This window comes from Neofelis nebulosa, chromosome 7 (assembly GCF_028018385.1).
Source record: "Neofelis nebulosa isolate mNeoNeb1 chromosome 7, mNeoNeb1.pri, whole genome shotgun sequence".
Classification (NCBI taxonomy): Eukaryota; Metazoa; Chordata; class Mammalia; order Carnivora; family Felidae; genus Neofelis; species Neofelis nebulosa.
The window spans coordinates 63,896,545-63,915,464 of NC_080788.1; the positions used below are offsets into that span (position 1 = coordinate 63,896,545).

An 18,920-nucleotide genomic window follows, 5' to 3' on the forward strand; every position below is an offset into this window, starting at 1 on the left:
GTAGTAGGTATTTAGGGCAGTGAACTACTTCATCTGCACCCAATCAAGAATGGCTTGTTTGGATGAAGATCCAGGGGGAGCATGCTTAATGATACTAGCTAATTTATTTCCTCCTTTTCTCTGGAAACTTTCTCCATATACTTATGGAGGAGGACCCTGTGCTTATTAAAGGGTTTTGACACTCTCACAGTTCTGTGAGACCAATGATGGAGAGACTGTTGGCATGGCTTTTTAGGGAATAATATACCTTTCAGGGAGGTTAACATTTTCTACCTGATTTACATGGAAAAAACTTGAGTTGTCAAATAAAGGAGAGTTTCCAACTTTAGACTCTGACTGTGTGTCTTTTTCTTATACTGTGCATCTGTGTGTGTCTTGCTTTGTGTTAAGAGACGTGAGGGACTGAGCTAATTTCAGGGGCTTTGTGACTTCCACAGTCACAAGAGAGCCCCTAGGATCATTTTGTCTTAGTTGTGTACCACAGTTTGGACTTACCTCTTGGGATGCCATTGTTGCTAAAACCTACATGCGTTTGTTGTAGACTCACCTAAAATCCTTTGTGTGGCTTCTTAGGCGCTGACTGGATGAGGCTATTGTTGGAGTCTTTTTCTCTGTTCCTATGTATTACAGAAGTGAATCTTGTTAATACTTTACCTGAATTATTCATTGTGGACAACTTCTAGGTAGAAATCATCCAAGGTTAGATTGGGGATATATATTTCATAAGATGCTTTTCATTCAAAGTAACTATTTAAAATTCACCATGAATTTTAATAAACTTACTGCATAGCTTCTTCCTGCTAATTCAATTCCTGCTTAATTTGAACCTCCCATATCATTTCAGAAAAACCCCTGGAATCAAATTAATTGTAACTAAAGTAACATAAATTTTTCATGCTAATAGAGATCAGCTTAAACAGAGTTGGGCACATATTAAATGGTTTAATCACAAGTTATAGCACATTGACTCTTAATCAGTGAGGAAGAGACTCACATTTTTAGACTGGGAGGAAGAACAAATTGTATTGAAAATCACCAGACACAGCTCTCTAGTGCAAGCTGGTTTTTCCATGACATTCTTTTTGGCCATAATTCTGATACCAGTGGCAAAAAAGCCATTTATCACCAGCCAGTGCTGACTCTCTGGGTAGCAGGGAAGTTTACTCATGTAGATTAGAGAGAGAAAGTTTTTTTTTTTCTTTTAAATCAGAATAAAATAGAATCCTTTTTAGAACTATTTAAACTTTTCTTTGGAAGTGTGAACTTTGACACTCAGCTTTTAACATTGGTGTCCCTGACCCCCAGGTCCACAGTGCTTAACAGTGTCTTTTTTTGAACCTTCCAGGTACCATTTGCCTTCTGTACACTGAGGAGTTTTTTTTATTTCCCTCTGGGCTTTCCTTTCCTCTCCCTCTCCCTTGCCTTCTCTCTCAATCTTTCTTAGGAAAGGGAAATCCCTTTAAGGGTTTTGTTGGGGCAGCGGATTTAAGGATTCAGAGAAAAACATGGATTTGACCCTTAAATTTCCAGGCTCATTCCATTCCATCATGATGCCGTAACTTTGGGTATTAAGTGTCAGGCAGCCAGAGGTCGTATCTTAAAGGGTAGTATATGATGTGGGGAAGTTTCGATTTGTTTTTTTCTTAATGTCAGTAGGGCACTGTTGAATGCTTTTGGTAAAATGAATCAAGTTGCTTTTGTACCTTGGCTGTTCTTTAAAATGGACTTAATGATGGGGCACCTGGGTGGCTCAGTTGGTTCAACGTCCGACTTCGGCTCAGGTCATGGTCTTGCGGTTTGTGAGTTTGAGCCCCGCGTCCGCCTCTGTGCTGACAGCTCAGAGCCTGGAGCCTGCTTCCGATTCTGTGTGTGCTCCTCTCTCTGCCCCTCCCATGCTCATGCCCTGTCTCTCTCTGTCTCTCAATAATAAATAAACGTTTAAAATTTTTTTTTAAATGGACTTAACGCGTCAATATCACACTAACTTGTTCTCTGGAATTTTTTTTTAAGTTTATTTATTTCGAGAAGGCAAGGAAGAGAGAGAGAGAACACGAGCAGGGGAGGCATAGAGAGAGGGAGGGAGAGGAGAGAGAATCCCAAGCAGGCTCTGCAGTGTCAGCGCAGAGCTCATCAGGGGGCTTGGACTCATGAACCGTCAGATTGTGACCTGAGCTGAAATCAAGAGTTGGATGTTTAACCGACTGAGCCACTCAGGTGCCCCTGGCATTTTTTGTTTTAAACAACTCTTTGCAAAATCAGGATAATGAAACTACATACAAATCATACCTAAATAAAATGGAGCAATGCCCTCAGATTATTCAGAGTTACTTTTACTCTCTTTCTTTAAAAAAAAAATTTTTTTAACATTTATTTATTTTTGAGAGGTAGAGAGAGAGAACAAGTATGAGAGGGGCAGAGAGAGAGGGAGACACGGAATTTGAAGCAGGCTCCAGGCTGTGAGCTGTCAGCACAGAGCCCCACATGGGGCTTGAACTCACGGACGGTAAGGTCATGACCTGAGCCAAAGTCGTACACTTAACCAACTGAGCCACCCAGGCGCCCCCAGGGTCACTTTTACTTTCTAGTGATAGTGGTAAGAAATCAAATAGTTTTTTTCCACTTTAACTAAAATTCTTAATTGCTCATCTATGAGCCTCTATGCACAAAAGGCTGCTTAGTGGCCATCTACTGGGAAGGTGGTGGATAATGGGTAATGAGTAATGTTTTTATTTATTTTTATTTTATTATTATTTTAAAAATATAATTTATAGTCAAATTGGTTTACCTACAACACCCAGTACTCATCCCAACAAGTGCCCTCCTCCATGCCCATCGCCCACTTTCCTGTCTCTCCCACCCCCCATCAACCCTCAGTTTGTTTTCTGTATTTAAGAGTATAAGTAATGCTTTTAAAATATTTTTTTAAGAAGTAAATAATGAAGCATAATTATAATCATCGTTTTATTATTTGTAACATATCCTTGGCCAGAGAGCATTAAATTTTTTTTTCATAATGATATAAATAATCTTTTAGTCAGACTAAGACACTGACTTTGTGCACGAGGAAGACAAAGAAGAAAGTAATTACATCAAAGAAAGAATCTGTTGAAAACCTGACACAATTTTCAGTTGGTTCTAGTTCCCTACGTGTGTATTTTTACTTGTTCTAATATTATACATACAAATATGTATCATTCATTGTCATCTGATGTACTTAATATGAGGAATTTCTATGCATATACATGCCTTTTTAGTAATCATTCTTAAAAAAATTTTTTTTAATCTTTATTTTTGAGAGAGAGAGAGAGAGAGAGAGAGAGAGAGAGCAGGAGAGGGGCAGAGAGAGAGGGAGACACAGAATCCGAAGCAAGCTCCAGGCTCTGAGCTGTCAGCACAGAGCCCCGACATGGGGCTCGAACTCACAAACCGTGAGATCATGACCTGAGCCGAAGTCGGATGCTTAATTGACTGAGCCACCCAGGTGCCCCATAGTAATCATTATTGCAATGTCTATAATATTTTATTAAGTTTACACGAATTTACATAGCTGTTTTCATAGTGAACCCTTTAGGTTTCCAGCTCTTTGCCATTATAAAAACATTATAGTTAGCATCTTTTTGAATATAACTTTCCCTCTCTTCACTGAATTTCTTAGGATGAATTTACACAAGTGAAATAACTGTGTCAAAGACTGTGTATATTTTATTTTATTTTATTTTATTTTATTTTATTTTGTTTTGTTTTATTTTATTTTTTATTTGAGTATAGTTGACAATGTTAATTAGCTTTAGGTACAGCTTAGTGATTTTTGACAAGTTTCTGCATTATGCTATGCTCAAACAAGTGTAGCTACCATATGTCTTCATACATCGCTAGTACAATATCGTTGACTGTTCCTTATGCTGTGTCTTGTATTCCCATGACTTGTTCATTCTATAACTGGAAGCCTGTATCTCCCTCTCCCTTTTACCCATTTTGCTCAACCCTTCACCCTCCTCCCCTCTGGCAACCATTAGTTTGTTCTCTGTATTTATAGGTCTGATTCTGCTTTTTGTTTATTATTATTATTTTTTAGATTCTACTTATGAGTGGAATCATATGTGGAATCTTTCTCAGTCTGAATTATTTCACTTAGCATAGTACCCTCTTGGTCCATCCATGTTTTCCCAAATGACATAGTTTCATCTTTTTATGGCTGTATAGTATTCCTGTGTGTGTGTGTGTGTGTGTGTGTGTGTGTGTGCGCGCGCTTATACCACATTATCCTTATCCATTCATCCATTGAGGGACACTTAGGTTGCTTCCATATCTTGGTTATTGTAAATAATGCTGCAGTATACATAGGGGTGCATATATCTTTTCTTTTCAAATTAGTGTTTTCATTTTCTTTGGGTAAATATGCAATAGTGAAATTATTGGATCATATGATATTTTTATTTTTAAGTTTTTGAGGAGCCTCCATACTGTTTTTCATGGTGGCTATACCAAGTTAAATTCCCATCAACAGTGTGCAAGAGTTCTTTTTCTCCACATCCTTGCCAACACTTGTTATTTCTTGTGTTTTTTTATTTTAGCCATTCTAATTGGTGCAAGGTGTTATCTCATTGTGGTTTTGACTTGCATTTCCCTAATGATTAGTGATAGTGAGCATTTTTTCATGTGCCTCTTGGCCATTTGTATGTCTTCTTTGAAAAAAAATGTCTATTCAGGTCCTTGCCCACTTTTTTAACTTTATTTTTTAATTTAATGTTTATTCTTGAGAGAGAGACAGACAGACAGACAGACAGACAGAGCATGAGTGGGGAAGGGGCAGAGAGAGAGGGAGACACAGAATCCAACGCAGGCTCCAGGCTCTGAGCTGTCAGCAGAGAGCATGACGTGGGGCTCGAACACTGATAGCACAGAGCCTGCTTGGGATTCTGTCTCTCCCTCTCTCTGCCCCTGCCCCACCCGCTCTCTTTCTCTCTCTCTCTCTCTCTCAAAATACATAAATAAACTAAAAACAGTTTATTCCTGGGGATCTTATTCTTTTTGGTGCAATTGTAAATAGGTGTTTTTAAAATTTCTCTGCTCTTTTGTTATAGTGTATAGAAACGCTACCGATTTTGAGTATTAATTTTGTATCTGGCTGCTTTTCTGAATTCGTTTATTATTTCTGGTAGTTTTTGGGTGGGGCCTTTAGGATTTTCTTTATTTTTATTCATGCTATAAATGACTGCACAAATTCACATTTGTTTCTTTTGTGGATTATCTATAAATGAAATTCATTCTCAATTCTTAGATTCCGTTTTTGTTCTTCAGTACCTTGCAGTTTCATATAGCTCCCAGTTCATAATAAAATGTCGCCTAATAGTTGAGTGATTACCAGCATCGTCTTAAAATCATGTATGGATTTTGCCTTCACAACAACCATTATTGTTTCTACCCGTTTACCTAAATGAGGAAACTGAGGCTTAGCAAAGTTGGATCACGTGGCAATGATGACATGTTGGTAAAGATCTTCTGACTCCAAAGCCTGTGCCCTGATTAATCTCTTGCTGATTTCAAACTTATTGATAATTGGATTTAAAGCATTAAATGGCAGTCACCATTATTTTTGAGATTTTTTTATTTTTCTTGATGAAACCATGCCAAGATCATTAATTCCTTTTTTGACTTTCTTGACCCTTTGTGGTTTTGAGTTCACTCCGGTGCCATGGTACAATAACTGGCCACTGGGAATACAGAGTAGGCAGTCCAAAGTAGACTCAAATTCAAATTTCAAAAAGCTTGATACTCAAAAAGCTATAAAAATATGATTTTGTTATTTTCAGATTAATTAAGAATTGGTAAAATGGAAGGTAGAGCTGAGAAATATCATCCAGTTGTCTGAAGAGGATGCATTGATGGAAAATATGAAGGAAACGTCAAGAGATACAACCATTAGAATGAGGCCTAATATAAGTTCAATGCAAGTTTTCAGAAGACCAGAAGAAAGAGAAAGAGGGTAGGGCCAAATTCAGACAGGCAGTGGATGAACATTTTCTAGAAGTAAGGAAAACATAAATCCTAGGATTGAGGAAAAACGTGCCAAATTCCAAAGATTTTAGTGAAACTGCAGAACTTTTAGCAAGCATATGGGGAAGCCAGCTCTCTCATATGCCTTTGTGGAGGGTCATTTAGCAATATATATAAAAATGTGGAAGTCTTTGACTCAGAAATTCTGCCTCTAGGAATGTGTCCTCAGTAAATAATCAGTTTAGTTTCCAAATCTATCTATCTATCTATCTATCTATCTATCTATCTATCTATCTATCTATCTGGATATACATACACATACATGAAGTAAATTTGGGCATAACTTTAAAAGCACTGTTGCTTTTGCGCAGCTGTTAAAACGATATAAATCTATTTTTATTTATTGTTGTAGAAAGACGGTTGATATGGTGACAAGACCTAATTAAAAACCAGTGTGAATAGGTTGGTCCCACTGGCATCAGTGAAATTGTGTATATATAAGAAGAAGTTTGGAAGGATAAATACTTTAAGCTTACAGATGGTTGTCAATGGGTGGGTAATTTTTACTTTTATTATTTAATTTTACTATCTTATTCATTTATTCCTTATTTATTGTCTGAATTAAAAAAATTAACTATGTCTTCCCTTAATAATTATAAGACACAATAAGGTGTTTCACTTGGGAAACACAAAAAAACAACCCCAAACAAAAATGGTGCCCTGAAGTTTTAGATCTCCCAAGTAATTAGAGCAGTCCTAATGGCCAAGGTATAATCTATATTACACAATATCAGAACTGTAGCCCAGAAAGCAAGGCTCTTGAGTTTCATTCTCTTTTGTTTCATCCTGCCTTTTCCTTCCCTGTGCAGCTTCCAATAAGGAACCATATTTTTCACTTTTTCCTCTTCTTTATAAAACAAAATATATGCTTTCAATGGCTAAATATAAACTCTATGGTGACTACATGAATGAGCTCATTTTAAAAACTGGAAATGAATGGATTAAAGTGAATTAAAATCTGTCTATCCTTTCTGTTTTGTCAACGATGGTGAGCAGCTGGGAAAGATGCCACGAGTCAACGAGCATGGATAATAAAAAAATTGGTGAAAGATGTCATCCTGTCTTGTATTTCTCCTCTGGTAGGAAAAGCTATTTCTACAGCTGTAGCTCAGCCTGTGTCCACAGGCCATGTTGAGAAGCTGAGCAGCAGTCTAGTACTGATCATTGACCAGAGAAGGATTTCCTTGGGGCTCTATAAAGGTTATAACTAGAGCTCAATGTGATTTGGCATGTTTTTGCTTCCAGTACTGGGGAAAAGCTCTCTTTGAAAAAAAACCCAAAAAACAATGGGTACTTTGGGGTGCTCAGTATGGTGAAGCTGACAGTGAGTGGCGGTGGTAGTGCTCCTTATTAGCTGTCATCAGAATTTCCTACACATACAATAAAGGATTCCCAGGCCCTTCAGGGTTCTTATTCAGTTGGGCTGAGACACAGGAATCTGCATTTTAAAAGCTTCCCAGGTGATCCCAATGATTATGAAGATTTAGGAACCATAGGTCTATGGCATAGTAGGAGGTGTCTACTTCACATAGAATACTTATATTTCTTGGTGCCTGGCTCTTCTTTTTTCCCCCTTCTTTTCCTATTCTCTCACTTTAAAAAAATTATGAAACATGTTATTTCTTGGTTTTCACCTATGTAAATCCTGTCTATATTTATGGGACTACTAAAAGAGGATGTTGACCCTTGTTGACCCATAGCTTGGGGTCTGGAATCTAACCTAAATACTTCTTTGGCATAATTGTGTATGTTTGTGTGTGCATATCTGTCCAAATGTCCTGTAGATACTGTTTACCAGTATCTATTATCCTAAAGATGATATCTGGCTTTCACCCTAAAATTAGGAGACATAAAAAGAAAACAAAACAAAAACTCACTGTCAAGAGACACAGAATCACAATCTTAACTCAGGTATGATCCAGATATTGAAATGATCACATAGAGAATAATTAAAAACTATGATAATCCAGGGTAATCTCCCTACCTTAAGGCCAACTGAGCAGGAGGTTTAATTCCTCTTGGTCATGTAACCTAACATATTCATAAATTGCAGGGATTAGGATATAGACATCTTTGGTGATGGGGCATTATTGTGCTTACCACACATACCACATGTAATTAGAATCCCAGAAAGAGAAGTGAGAGAGAATGGGGCAGAAGAAATATTGAAGAAATATTGACTGGCCAGGAATTTTCCAAAAATAATAAAAGGTATCAAATCATAGATCCAAGAAGATTGGAGTGCCTGAACCAGGTGTATACAAACACAGAGACGTGCGCGCGCACACACACACACTCATACTTCTAGGCACATCATATTCAAACTGGTAAAAACCAAAAAGAAAGACAAAATCTTTAAAAAAAATTTTTTTTAATGTTTATTTGTCTTTGAGACAGAGAGAGACAGAGCATGAACAGGGGAGGGTCAGAGAGAGAGGGAGACACAGAATCTGAAGCAGGCTCCAGGCTCTGGGCTGTCAGCACAGAGCCCGATGCAGGGCTCGAACTCACAGACCATGAGATCATGACCTGAGCTGGTCAGAAGTTCAACTGACTGAGCCACCCAGGCGCCCCAGAGAAAGAGAAAACCTTGAAGGCAGTTGGAGAAAATGGACAGAATACACACAGAAGAACAGAGGTAAGATTTATGGCAGACATATTATCAGAAAATATGAAATCCAGAAGATAATACGGTGACATCTGTCAGGTACTAGAGGAAAACTTCATTCAACTCAGAAAATTATACCCAGCAAAAATGTCTTTCAAAAGTGAAGGAAGGGTGCCTGGGTAGCTCAGTTGGTCAAGTGACCAATTCTTGATCTGAGCTCAAGTCATGATCTCATGGTTCATGAGACTGAGTCCCACATCTGGCTCTGCGCTGATAGTGTGGAGCATGCTTGGGATTCTCTTTCCCTCTTGTCTCTGCCCCTTCCCCACTCATGCATGTATGCTCTTGCATGCATGCTCTCTCTCTCTCAAAATAAATAAGTAAACATGAAAACATTTTTAAAAATGAAGGAAAGGGGCACCTGGGTGGCTCAGTTGGTTAAGTGACCAACCCTTAATTTCAGCACAGGTCAGGTTGTGATCTCATGATGGTGAGATTGAATGTCAAGTTGGGCTCTGTGCTGGGCATGGACCCTCCTTAAGATTCTCTCTCTCTCTCTCTCTCTCTCTCTCTCTCTCTCTCTGCCCCTCCCCATTCACATGCACATGCACACACTCTCTCTCTTTCACAAAAATAAATGAAGGAAATTGGGGTGCCTGGGTGGCGCAGTCGGTTGAGCGTCCGACTTCAGCTCAGGTCATGATCTTACAGCTCGTGAGTTCGAGCCCCGCGTTGGGCTCTGTGCTGACAGCTCAGAGCCTGGAGCCTGCTTTGGATTCTGTGCCTCCCTCTCTCTCTACCCCTAACCCACTCGCATTCTGTCTCTCTGTCGCTCAAAAATAAATAAATATTAAAAAAAATTAAAGGGGCGCCTGGGTGGCGCAGTCGGTTAAGCGTCCGACTTCAGCCAGGTCACGATCTCGCGGTCCGTGAGTTCGAGCCCCGCGTCAGGCTCTGGGCTGATGGCTCGGAGCCTGGAGCCTGTTTCCGATTCTGTGTCTCCCTCTCTCTCTGCCCCTCCCCCGTTCATGCTCTGTCTCTCTCTCTGTCCCAAAAATAAAAAATAAAAAAAAAATAAAAAAAATAAATGAAGTAAAAAGGGAGACATTCAGACAGACTCTGAGAGAATTAATTATTAGCAGACCTGCTCTACAAAAAATGTTAAGGGAAGTTTTTCAGGCATGAGGAATATGATAGCAGGCAGAAACTTGGAAATACACAAGGAAATGAAGATCTCACAAAGTGGTTTAAGTGAAGATACATATAAAAAAACTTTTATGTCTCATTTTAAATTACTCTAAAAATTGTTGAAAATAAAAATTTCAGCGATATATTTTGGGTTTGTAATTTATATAAAAATATTGTATGACACTGGAAGTGCAAAGGTTAGTAGGAAGGAGTTAGGAATATGCTGTTAGAAGATTGTTACACTACATGTGAAGCAGTATAATAGAATTTGAAAGTTAACTGTAATTAAACATGTAAATAGTAAACATAGGGAAACCATTACAAAAAATTGTTTAAAGTATGTAAAAAGGCAATAGTGGTAGTAGAATGGAATCTGAAAAGTATTCAATCCAACATCAGGAAGATAAAGAGGAAAGAAAGGAACAAAGAATGGATAGAACAAATAGTAAACAAGTAACAAGAGGGCAGATTTTACTCCAACCATATTAATATTTACATTAAATACAAATGACCTAAGCACATCAATTAAAAGAGCCAGATCAGTTAAAGAAGTAAGAGTCAACTATTTGCTACCTATAGGAAAGCCACTTTAAATTAAAATACAGGCTAAAAGTCATTCCTATTATTATCTGGCATGTTAATTAAAAGCACTTACTAATAATTCATTTTACATAATTCTTTTAACCTAAGAGACTCTGTTCTTGGTTATTTTTTGGCTGCAAACTGAAGCTAAGAAGAAATTTAAAATTACGTTCTACACAAAGTAGTTGTCTGTTTTGTTTCTTCTATTATGGAATAGTATTACTTCCCTTGCTTAGATTTGCTCTTATATTACATGGTGTTTGCTGAGTGTAAACATCCCTCTGTAGTCTTTCTAATCCTTGCTGATTCACTTTGGCCTCTCTCTTGGCTGTTTGTCTTCTTAGAATTTTTCTTATAATTTAACATTTGCCTCCACTTTTCATTTGCTTTTTTCGAGTTTCAGTTTTTAGAATATTCTGTGTGATATGTTATTTTTTTGTAAAAGCATGACCATGAATTTTCTTGCTGCTGTGAGTCTGGGGAAGCTGAGTGTTTTTAAAGAGCAATTTGTTTTCTCAGGAAGATTCCCAAAGGCACATTATTTTCCAAGTCACTTTTGCAATACTTTATTTTGGTAATTAGTCTCTTTAACACACAAGGATTATTAGTTTCAAAGATGCCAAGCCTGTGAACCAGTTAAAAAGAACAGCCATTGTCAAAAAATTTTAGAGGCAAAATTTAGTTTACAAAATACTTCCTGGTTAGTTCCTCAAGGTCTGTCAAGTACTGTCTGTGAGTAGTAGTTAATTGACATGTCTGCGTCTTCAACATCAATTATTTTTAAGTAGGAAGTCTACCAGGTAAAGAGGAATCTTTATTTATATTTTAGATTGGGAGGAATGATAGAGCAACAGTACTCCCAGGGAAAGTAGGTTTGTCCAAATGGTTTTGAAGGTTGTGAGTGTGTACCTTGTTGCTGTCCCCATAGCCTGGGCTTTGAATATTGTCACGGAATCTAGTATTAGAATATATAATGAGAATATATCAGGAGGAGTAATGGGTACAGAACCTGAATTATTTCCAAGGGGGATTAGGTGATTTATTTTATTTATTAAAAAATTTTTGTTTAATGTTTATTTATTTTTGAGAGAGAGAGAGAGTATGAGCTGGGGATGGGCAGAGAGAGAAGAAGACACAGAATGCGAAGCAGGCTTCAGACTGAGCTGTCAGCACAGAGCCTGACATGGGGCTCGAGCCCATGAACCGTGAGATCACGACCTAAGCCAGAGTCGGTTGTTCAACTGACTGAGCCACCCAGGCGCCCCGGATTAGGTGATTTAGAACATGATCTCTAAAATAAAAAGTATCTCATGGGGCGCCTGGGTGGCGCAGTCGGTTAAGCGTCCGACTTCAGCCAGGTCACGATCTCGCGGTCCGTGAGTTCGAGCCCCGCGTCAGGCTCTGGGCTGATGGCTCGGAGCCTGGAGCCTGTTTCCAATTCTGTGTCTCCCTCTCTCTCTGCCCCTCCCCCGTTCATGCTCTGTCTCTCTCTGTCCCAAAAATAAATAAAAAACGTTGAAAAAAAAAATTAAAATAAAAAGTATCTCAAGGTTGAATAGTGTGTTACGTAAAACGTATACTTGTCCTGGGGCGCCTGGGTGGCGCAGTCGGTTAAGCGTCCGACTTCAGCCAGGTCACGATCTCGCGGTCCGTGAGTTCGAGCCCCGCGTCAGGCTCTGGGCTGATGGCTCGGAGCCTGGAGCCTGTTTCCGATTCTGTGTCTCCCTCTCTCTCTGCCCCTCCCCCGTTCATGCTCTGTCTCTCTCTGTCCCAAAAATAAATTAAAAAACGTTGAAAAAAAAAAATTAAAAAAAAACGTATACTTGTCCTTAGTATGCCTTATGAAGCTAAAAAGAATCTAAAGTGCTAATAGGATGAAATGACCAAATATATAATTATCTTACTTGGTTGTGTGTTTATTTGTGTGTCTGCATGTGTATGTGTATGCTCATGTGCTTGTAAGTGTGAGTGAGAATGTGAGAGTGTATATGTACACACATTTTCTTATGTGTGGTCAATTAGGCATTGAGTGTGGGTGCTCCTTTCCCAATATTGTGGTCTGATTCAAGTTCTTAGAACCAAATAATTCAGTTTTTAAGTGAGGAGAGAGGTAGCTGAGAAAAAGAGAGAGGTGGGAGGGTAGGAGAAAACCAGGAGAGTATAGGCCTATGGAAGCCGCAATAGGGAAGTGCTCAAAGATGTGTCATTGCTGCTGGAGGTCTAGAACAGTACAAACCTGTATGGTAGCCTCAAGTTGCTATTGAGGACTTGAGATGTGACTAGTGCAAATTGAAATGTGTTGTAAGTGTAAAATAAAATGTACACCATGGGCACCTAAAATAAATATGATATTACATGGCAATTATGTTTCAATTTAAAAAATGCACACCCGGCTTGCCTGGCTTACTCAGTCGATTAAGTATCCAGCCCTTGTTTTCAGCTCAGGTCATGATCTTACGGTCGGTGCCCCATATTGGATTCTGCTTTGACAGTGCAAAGCTTACTTGGGATTCTTTCTCTCCCTCTGTCTCTCCCCAGTTTGCTCTCTCTCTCTCTCTCTCTCTCTCTCTCTCAAAAAATAAATAAATAAACACTGGAAAAGTGCATACCAAATTTCAGAAACAGATACAAAAACAAGAATGAAAAATATTTCACCAGTACTTTTGAAAGTAACGATTACATGTTGAAATGCTAATGTTTGGGATATACTGGGTTAAATAAAGTATAATCTTAAAATGTCACCTACTTCTTTTTATTTTTGAAAAATATGGGCCGCTAGAAGTTTTTAATGGCACATATGGCTTGCGTCCTATTTGTCTTGCAGAGTTTGGCAACATGGAGGTTGTTCACAAACTTGGTAAAAGTAGGCTGCCTGAGATTAAGTAATGTGTAGCAAATTCTTTATACTCAGATGAGACCGAATCATTACCTTATACTGTTAAGTCTAAAGTTAAATAACAAAACTTACCACTAAAATTTCTCCTAGACTTTTTGGTGCGTACATAAGTGATTTAATAATTTTACGCACATTGACAATGTAATATGTAAGTATTTAAATGATTCTTTGAAATAAACTCTCAAATGGCTTTTCAATCTTTTTTTTAACCGGTTTCTTTTTTTCCTTTTTTGTCTTCTTTCTTTCTTTTTATTTAATTTATTATTTTTAATTTAAAAAACCTTTTTTTTTTTTTTTTTTGCATATCTGGCCAGGAAACTTCATGGTGTTATGGTCAACTTGCCGCACAACCGTGTTCAAATCTGTCACCAACAGGTTCATTAAAAACCTGGCCTGCTCTGGGATTTGTGCCAGCCTGGTGTGTGTGCCTTTTGACATCATCCTTAGCACTAGTCCTCACTGTTGCTGGTGGATCTACACCATGCTCTTCTGCAAGGTCGTCAAATTTTTGCACAAAGTCTTCTGCTCCGTGACTATCCTCAGCTTCCCTGCCATTGCCTTGGACAGGTAAGATCAGGTAGCCAGGGTTCACATTTTTTTTTTTTTCAAGTGCATGGAAATATTAGCATCACAAAGCAAAATGGCAAATAGTCGGTGTTCCACACTTTGCTTTGTAGTCTGCTTGGGGTCAAGTGAAAGAGAATGAACGTTTGAAACAGATGACTCACAAAAGTCATGTTGATTTCACGGCAGCTACAGAAAATAAGACCTTTAGAGAAGATGTGGCATTTGTGGGGGATACATCATGAAGTTGCTGGGGCAGACTGGATCATGATGTTGCTTCAGCTTGGTTGGAATTGGTGGCATTGGCGTTGCAATTTGTAGTAGATTGCGCATCTGATTGATAACTCTGCAATTAGTGTTTTTTGATGTAGGATGAAAATGTTTGTGGAAGAAAAGGGAACAGTTCAGTGGTTATTTAACAAATCACTATATAACCACTTGGAGTTGGCAAGACAATGGCAGAATTCCTCCGGAGGATTTATTTCCAAGCCTTTATACTGTGGTGGTGGTTGTTTTCTCTTCCCATCCTCTTTATAAGGGTGTTCATTTGGAAATGAATCATATTTTAGCTACTGCCATCATACATAATTTGATCAAATTCATCAGGGTCAAGTGTGAAGATTTCAGTAATCAACAGCTTCCTGCCTTCTCTTTTTATTGATAGCACTTAGTGAAGACCATTTCAGATAATAATACATTTTAGAGAATAGAACTAAACAAGCAGACAAGAGCTGGAAAGCGTTTTGCATCCATGAGTACTTTCGATTTCAAGATTTACAGAGAGGAAAAGTTCCTGAGGGGAAGTGTTGGCTCTCTGGCTTTATCCCCATTGATAAATTTAACTACATTTTGGATGAATTTGGAATTTTTAAACTCGTCCGTTCAAAACACAATTCCTTAATGATCTATGAGGACATGGATTACAGAACCAATCTGTGGAGTCACTTCAGCCTCAGACCTGGAATTCTGATTGAATCAACTGCCCAGGGTCATCTGCATGGAAGGACACAGAGTCACACAAAGTCCCCAGTGTACTAAGAGGAGTCATTGACTTTGCGGGTAAGAGAGAGGGCTCTGGAGCCTTAAGTTAGCTTTAAGTCCTACGCACACTGCTTTTTTGCTGGGTTGCTTTGGGCAAAGTGGCTTAACCTTTCTGAGCCTAAGGTTCCTCAGTAGTAAGAAAAGTTAAGTGAATTATTTATGGCCTGTGCTTGGAAAGGCTACACCAATATTTGTTTATCTTGAGGTTTCCCTTTTGATTGGCACAGCTTTCCTTAGATATATTGTCTGCAATTATTTTACCGTCAGATCTTGCTAGGAGCCACTCTAGCTCTTTGGGAGTTTATCACTAGAATTTCACCATCTACAGGGTCAGCAGAAGCAGGTGACAAAGCCAAATGTCACAGACCAGGGTGTTTTGTGTCTGCATTCCTGTTCGTAGGGGTCAGTGACCCAGCAGATGCAGCTAATTGTTACTTTGTGGGTATCTAGACTCCGTAGGCATGACTTTCTATTTTCTCAGAAGAGAAATCAGAAATCTGGAGTTTTACCATTTTTATTTTTTTTAAGATTTTTTTTTTTAAATGACCTCTACACCCAACGTAGGGCCTGAATTCATGACCCTGAGGTCAAGAGTGGCATGCTTTACCAACTGAATCCGCCAGGTGCCCTGAGTTTTACTATTTTTAAATGTTGGCAACTAATTTTCATTCAAAAAAGATTATGTGCGTCACTCAATCCCTTCAGCAAGCTGAACGTGCCCCATGTCATGCCATTTTGCCGTGCGTGTCTCTTCCATGCTCAGCAAGATGTCTCTGAATATCTGGAAAGTGCCATCATCGCACAGCCCTGGAATCTAGCAGGGTAAGGTTGGAGTGAAAAATCCACTTACAGCCGGGTGGATGCCCTAATGCATTTTGTGTTTTAACTATTCCATGTTCACAGCAGGGGTCCTTCCCACGCTCCTTCTGCCACCTGCTTGGTGAGGTCTTCCATCTTCCATCCGCGAGGTGGGCTTTTCTTTCTTGAAAGTGTTCTTCAACCGTTTTGTGGAGATACTATTTACATGTCATAAAATTCACCCATTTTAAGTGTACAAGTTAATGAATCTTCGTATTTTTACAGAGAGGTGCAGCCATCACCGCAACTGACATTTAGAACATTTCCATGACCCTAAAAAGAAACCTCCTGCTCGCTTACGGTCACTTCCCTTTCCCACCTATGGACCAAGGCAACCACTGACCTACCTTCCGTCTCTATTTGTTGCTTTTGTGGACATATCTTATTGTGGAGTCATTCGACTTGTTGTTTTGTGTCGAGCTTCCTTCACTCAGCTTAATGTTTTCAGGGTTCATCCATGCAGTAGCTTTACAGCTTCGTCCCTTATCCCTAGTTCTGTTGAGATATAATTGATGTATAGCAATGTAGAAGTTCAAGGTGTACAGCAGAATGACTGGGTTTACGTATATTGTGAAATGTTTGCCAGAGTAAGTTTAGTTAACATCCATTGTCTTGTACCGAAACTCCCCAACCCCCCAAAAAAGAAAAGAAAAAAATGTGGTGTTTTTCCTTGCGAGGAGAACTCTCAGAATCTACTCTTAAAATTTTGCTCCATTCTTTTTTTTTTATTATTGTTGAATAAATATTCCCTTGCGTGGATATGCCATGTTTTGTTCACCCATTTACTAGTTGACAGGCATCTGGGTTGTTTCCACTTTCTGGCTATTGTGCATCATGCTGCTATGAGCCCTGGAAGATTTTTACAATAGGATGCAGTAAGAGTGTGAACACCGGATTCTGAACATGTTGCCATCGTGCCTGGAAGCTATGCAGTAATCCCTGAGGGTTGCTTCTGGGCCCTCAGTGTTAGACAAGAAAATATGTAAACAATAAGAAATCCTTATTCTCTTTTCAGCCAAAAATCTATTGTATTTTTGCTATGATTTAAAAAAAAAAAGTACATAAGTCATTTTAGTAGGAAAAAAAAAGACTGGTAAAAAAAAACCTATTTTATTATACAGAGAAACAGGTTACTGTCAAGTGTAAGTAGGGCGTGCATGAAGATGAAGGGAAGACAATCCTTTCTCTCACTTCTTTCTCAGATATTTGCGTCATGGCCCTGAGTCAGCAAGTTAGTTGGGAGGCCACTTCCTACATCATCTTCTAGTGATGTAAACATTAACAAAATGATTTATAGCAAGCCCGTGTGCTTTTCCAATACACAGTGGGAGCCTGGTCTTGTTACCTGTCAGTTGCTAAATGGGAATGTGTTCATGTGTGGGCACAACACCTTTACAGTGGACTGATGAGTTGTGATTAGAAATGTATGCGTACTCAGAGAAAGACATTGAGGGCATGCATAACTCTTTGTTATGTACTTTCTCTTTCTTTCCCTCCCAGAAAGAGATCTAGAACACATTTCACCACATTCCATCCATTCCTGATCATCCATGGTCATGTGCTTACATCGTATCTCCCTCAGCCTGGAACATTCTCCCCCCAGCCTGTCCCCTGCCAGACTCCACCACGGTGCCACCTTCTGTTGACATTTTCCCAGGTGCTCCTTTTCTGGTACCTCCTTTGTGCACACCTCTAGAAGAGCCATCATCTCCTGTCATAATTGCTCATCTGCATGCCTTTTTTCCGCATGGAGTTTAGGGATGTTCCTGTGTGTCTTTTCATCTTTGTAACCCAGTGCCTGGTGCAGTACCTGGCATATAGGTGGTGCTCAGAGATCCTTGTGGCAGGGAGGCACGCATGCTTATCTGACCCCATAAGTGATGAATGTTAATAGAGGCGGAAGGTCGACTCCAGCTTTAGCTGACCGCAGAGACCTATGCTGACCATAGGTCTGATGACTGGTGGCAGCCCTTTCATGACAGATATGGTTCTTAGGGTCTGAAGAATTACTCAGTTTCCCTAAATCGTTGGTGATATTGAAACAAAGTGCTTTTGCAGTTCTGATCACGTTAAAGCTTGAAGGAAGAAAGGGCTGATCTGATTTTAACAAAAATCTAATCGTGCAGGCATTTTAGACGTAATTGTTCTTAGGGTCACTGAGTGATTATCATGGGAACAATGGCTATTGAGCAGGAATAATTTTTGTCAGTTGAATTGATTTTGTGCAAGGACCTTGTCAGAGTCCGTCCTTCACATGGGGCTCCTCTGCCCTGGGCACCTTGTAAATGCTAATGATATCCATGCGTGCACTGTGGCCCAAGGCTGCTTTGGATATGTCTGTACACAAATTTCTTTCTCTTAGTGGCTCTGAAAATTGCACTTACGCTCTTCTAGCCCTTGTAAAATTTTTTTTTTACAAAAAAAAGTTACCTTTACCGTTAAATTGAAAAAATAGATGTCTTTACGTAGAGGGGAGACATCCTTTATATTGAAGGCACTCTTTGGGATCTAATGCTAGTGGCAATATTTATAACTAGCTATGAAATGAAATGATTTACTTGTTTCCCTTATAGTCTTGACAGTCCTATATGACAGGGCTCTTCTCTGCTCATTTTTTGAAAAGGTACTTTTTTTGGCCTAGTGTACTTCTATTATGTGGGAAAGTCCTCAAAACTTAAGGTCTAACTTCCTTTTTTTTTTTTTTTAATGTTTTTTAAATCTCTATTTTTGGGAGAGAGAGAATGTGAGCAAAGGAGAAACAAAGAGAGAGAGGACACAGAATCCAAAGCAGGCTCCAGGCTCTGAGCTGTAGGCACAGAACCTGACATGGGGCTCGAACCCACGAACCCCAGGATCATGACCTGAGCTGAAGTCGGACGCTCAACTGACTGAGCCACCCAGGTGCCCCAACCTTTTTTTTTTTAACTTAAAAAAAAAATGTTTCTAAATTTATTTTTGAGAGAGAGAGTGTGAGCAGGGGAGGGGCAGAGAGAGAGGGGGACAGAGGATCCAATGCAGGCTCCAGGCTGAGAGCAGGGAGCCCGATGCGTTACTTGAACTCACGAACCGTGAGATCATGACCCGAGCCGAAGCAGGAGGCTTAACCAACTGAGTCACCCAGGTGCC

General features: G+C 39.3%; 1 protein-coding gene across 1 annotated transcript in view; it reads left to right on the forward strand.

Moving 5' to 3' along the window:
* Positions 1 to 18,920, forward strand: part of GPR176 (G protein-coupled receptor 176) — a 125,428-nt gene that overhangs the window by 103,077 nt on the left and 3,431 nt on the right. Inside the window, exon 2 of the mRNA XM_058738235.1 lies at positions 13,646 to 13,898. Coding sequence (XP_058594218.1) covers positions 13,646 to 13,898 — 253 coding nt within the window. The remainder of the gene's footprint in view (positions 1 to 13,645; positions 13,899 to 18,920) is intronic.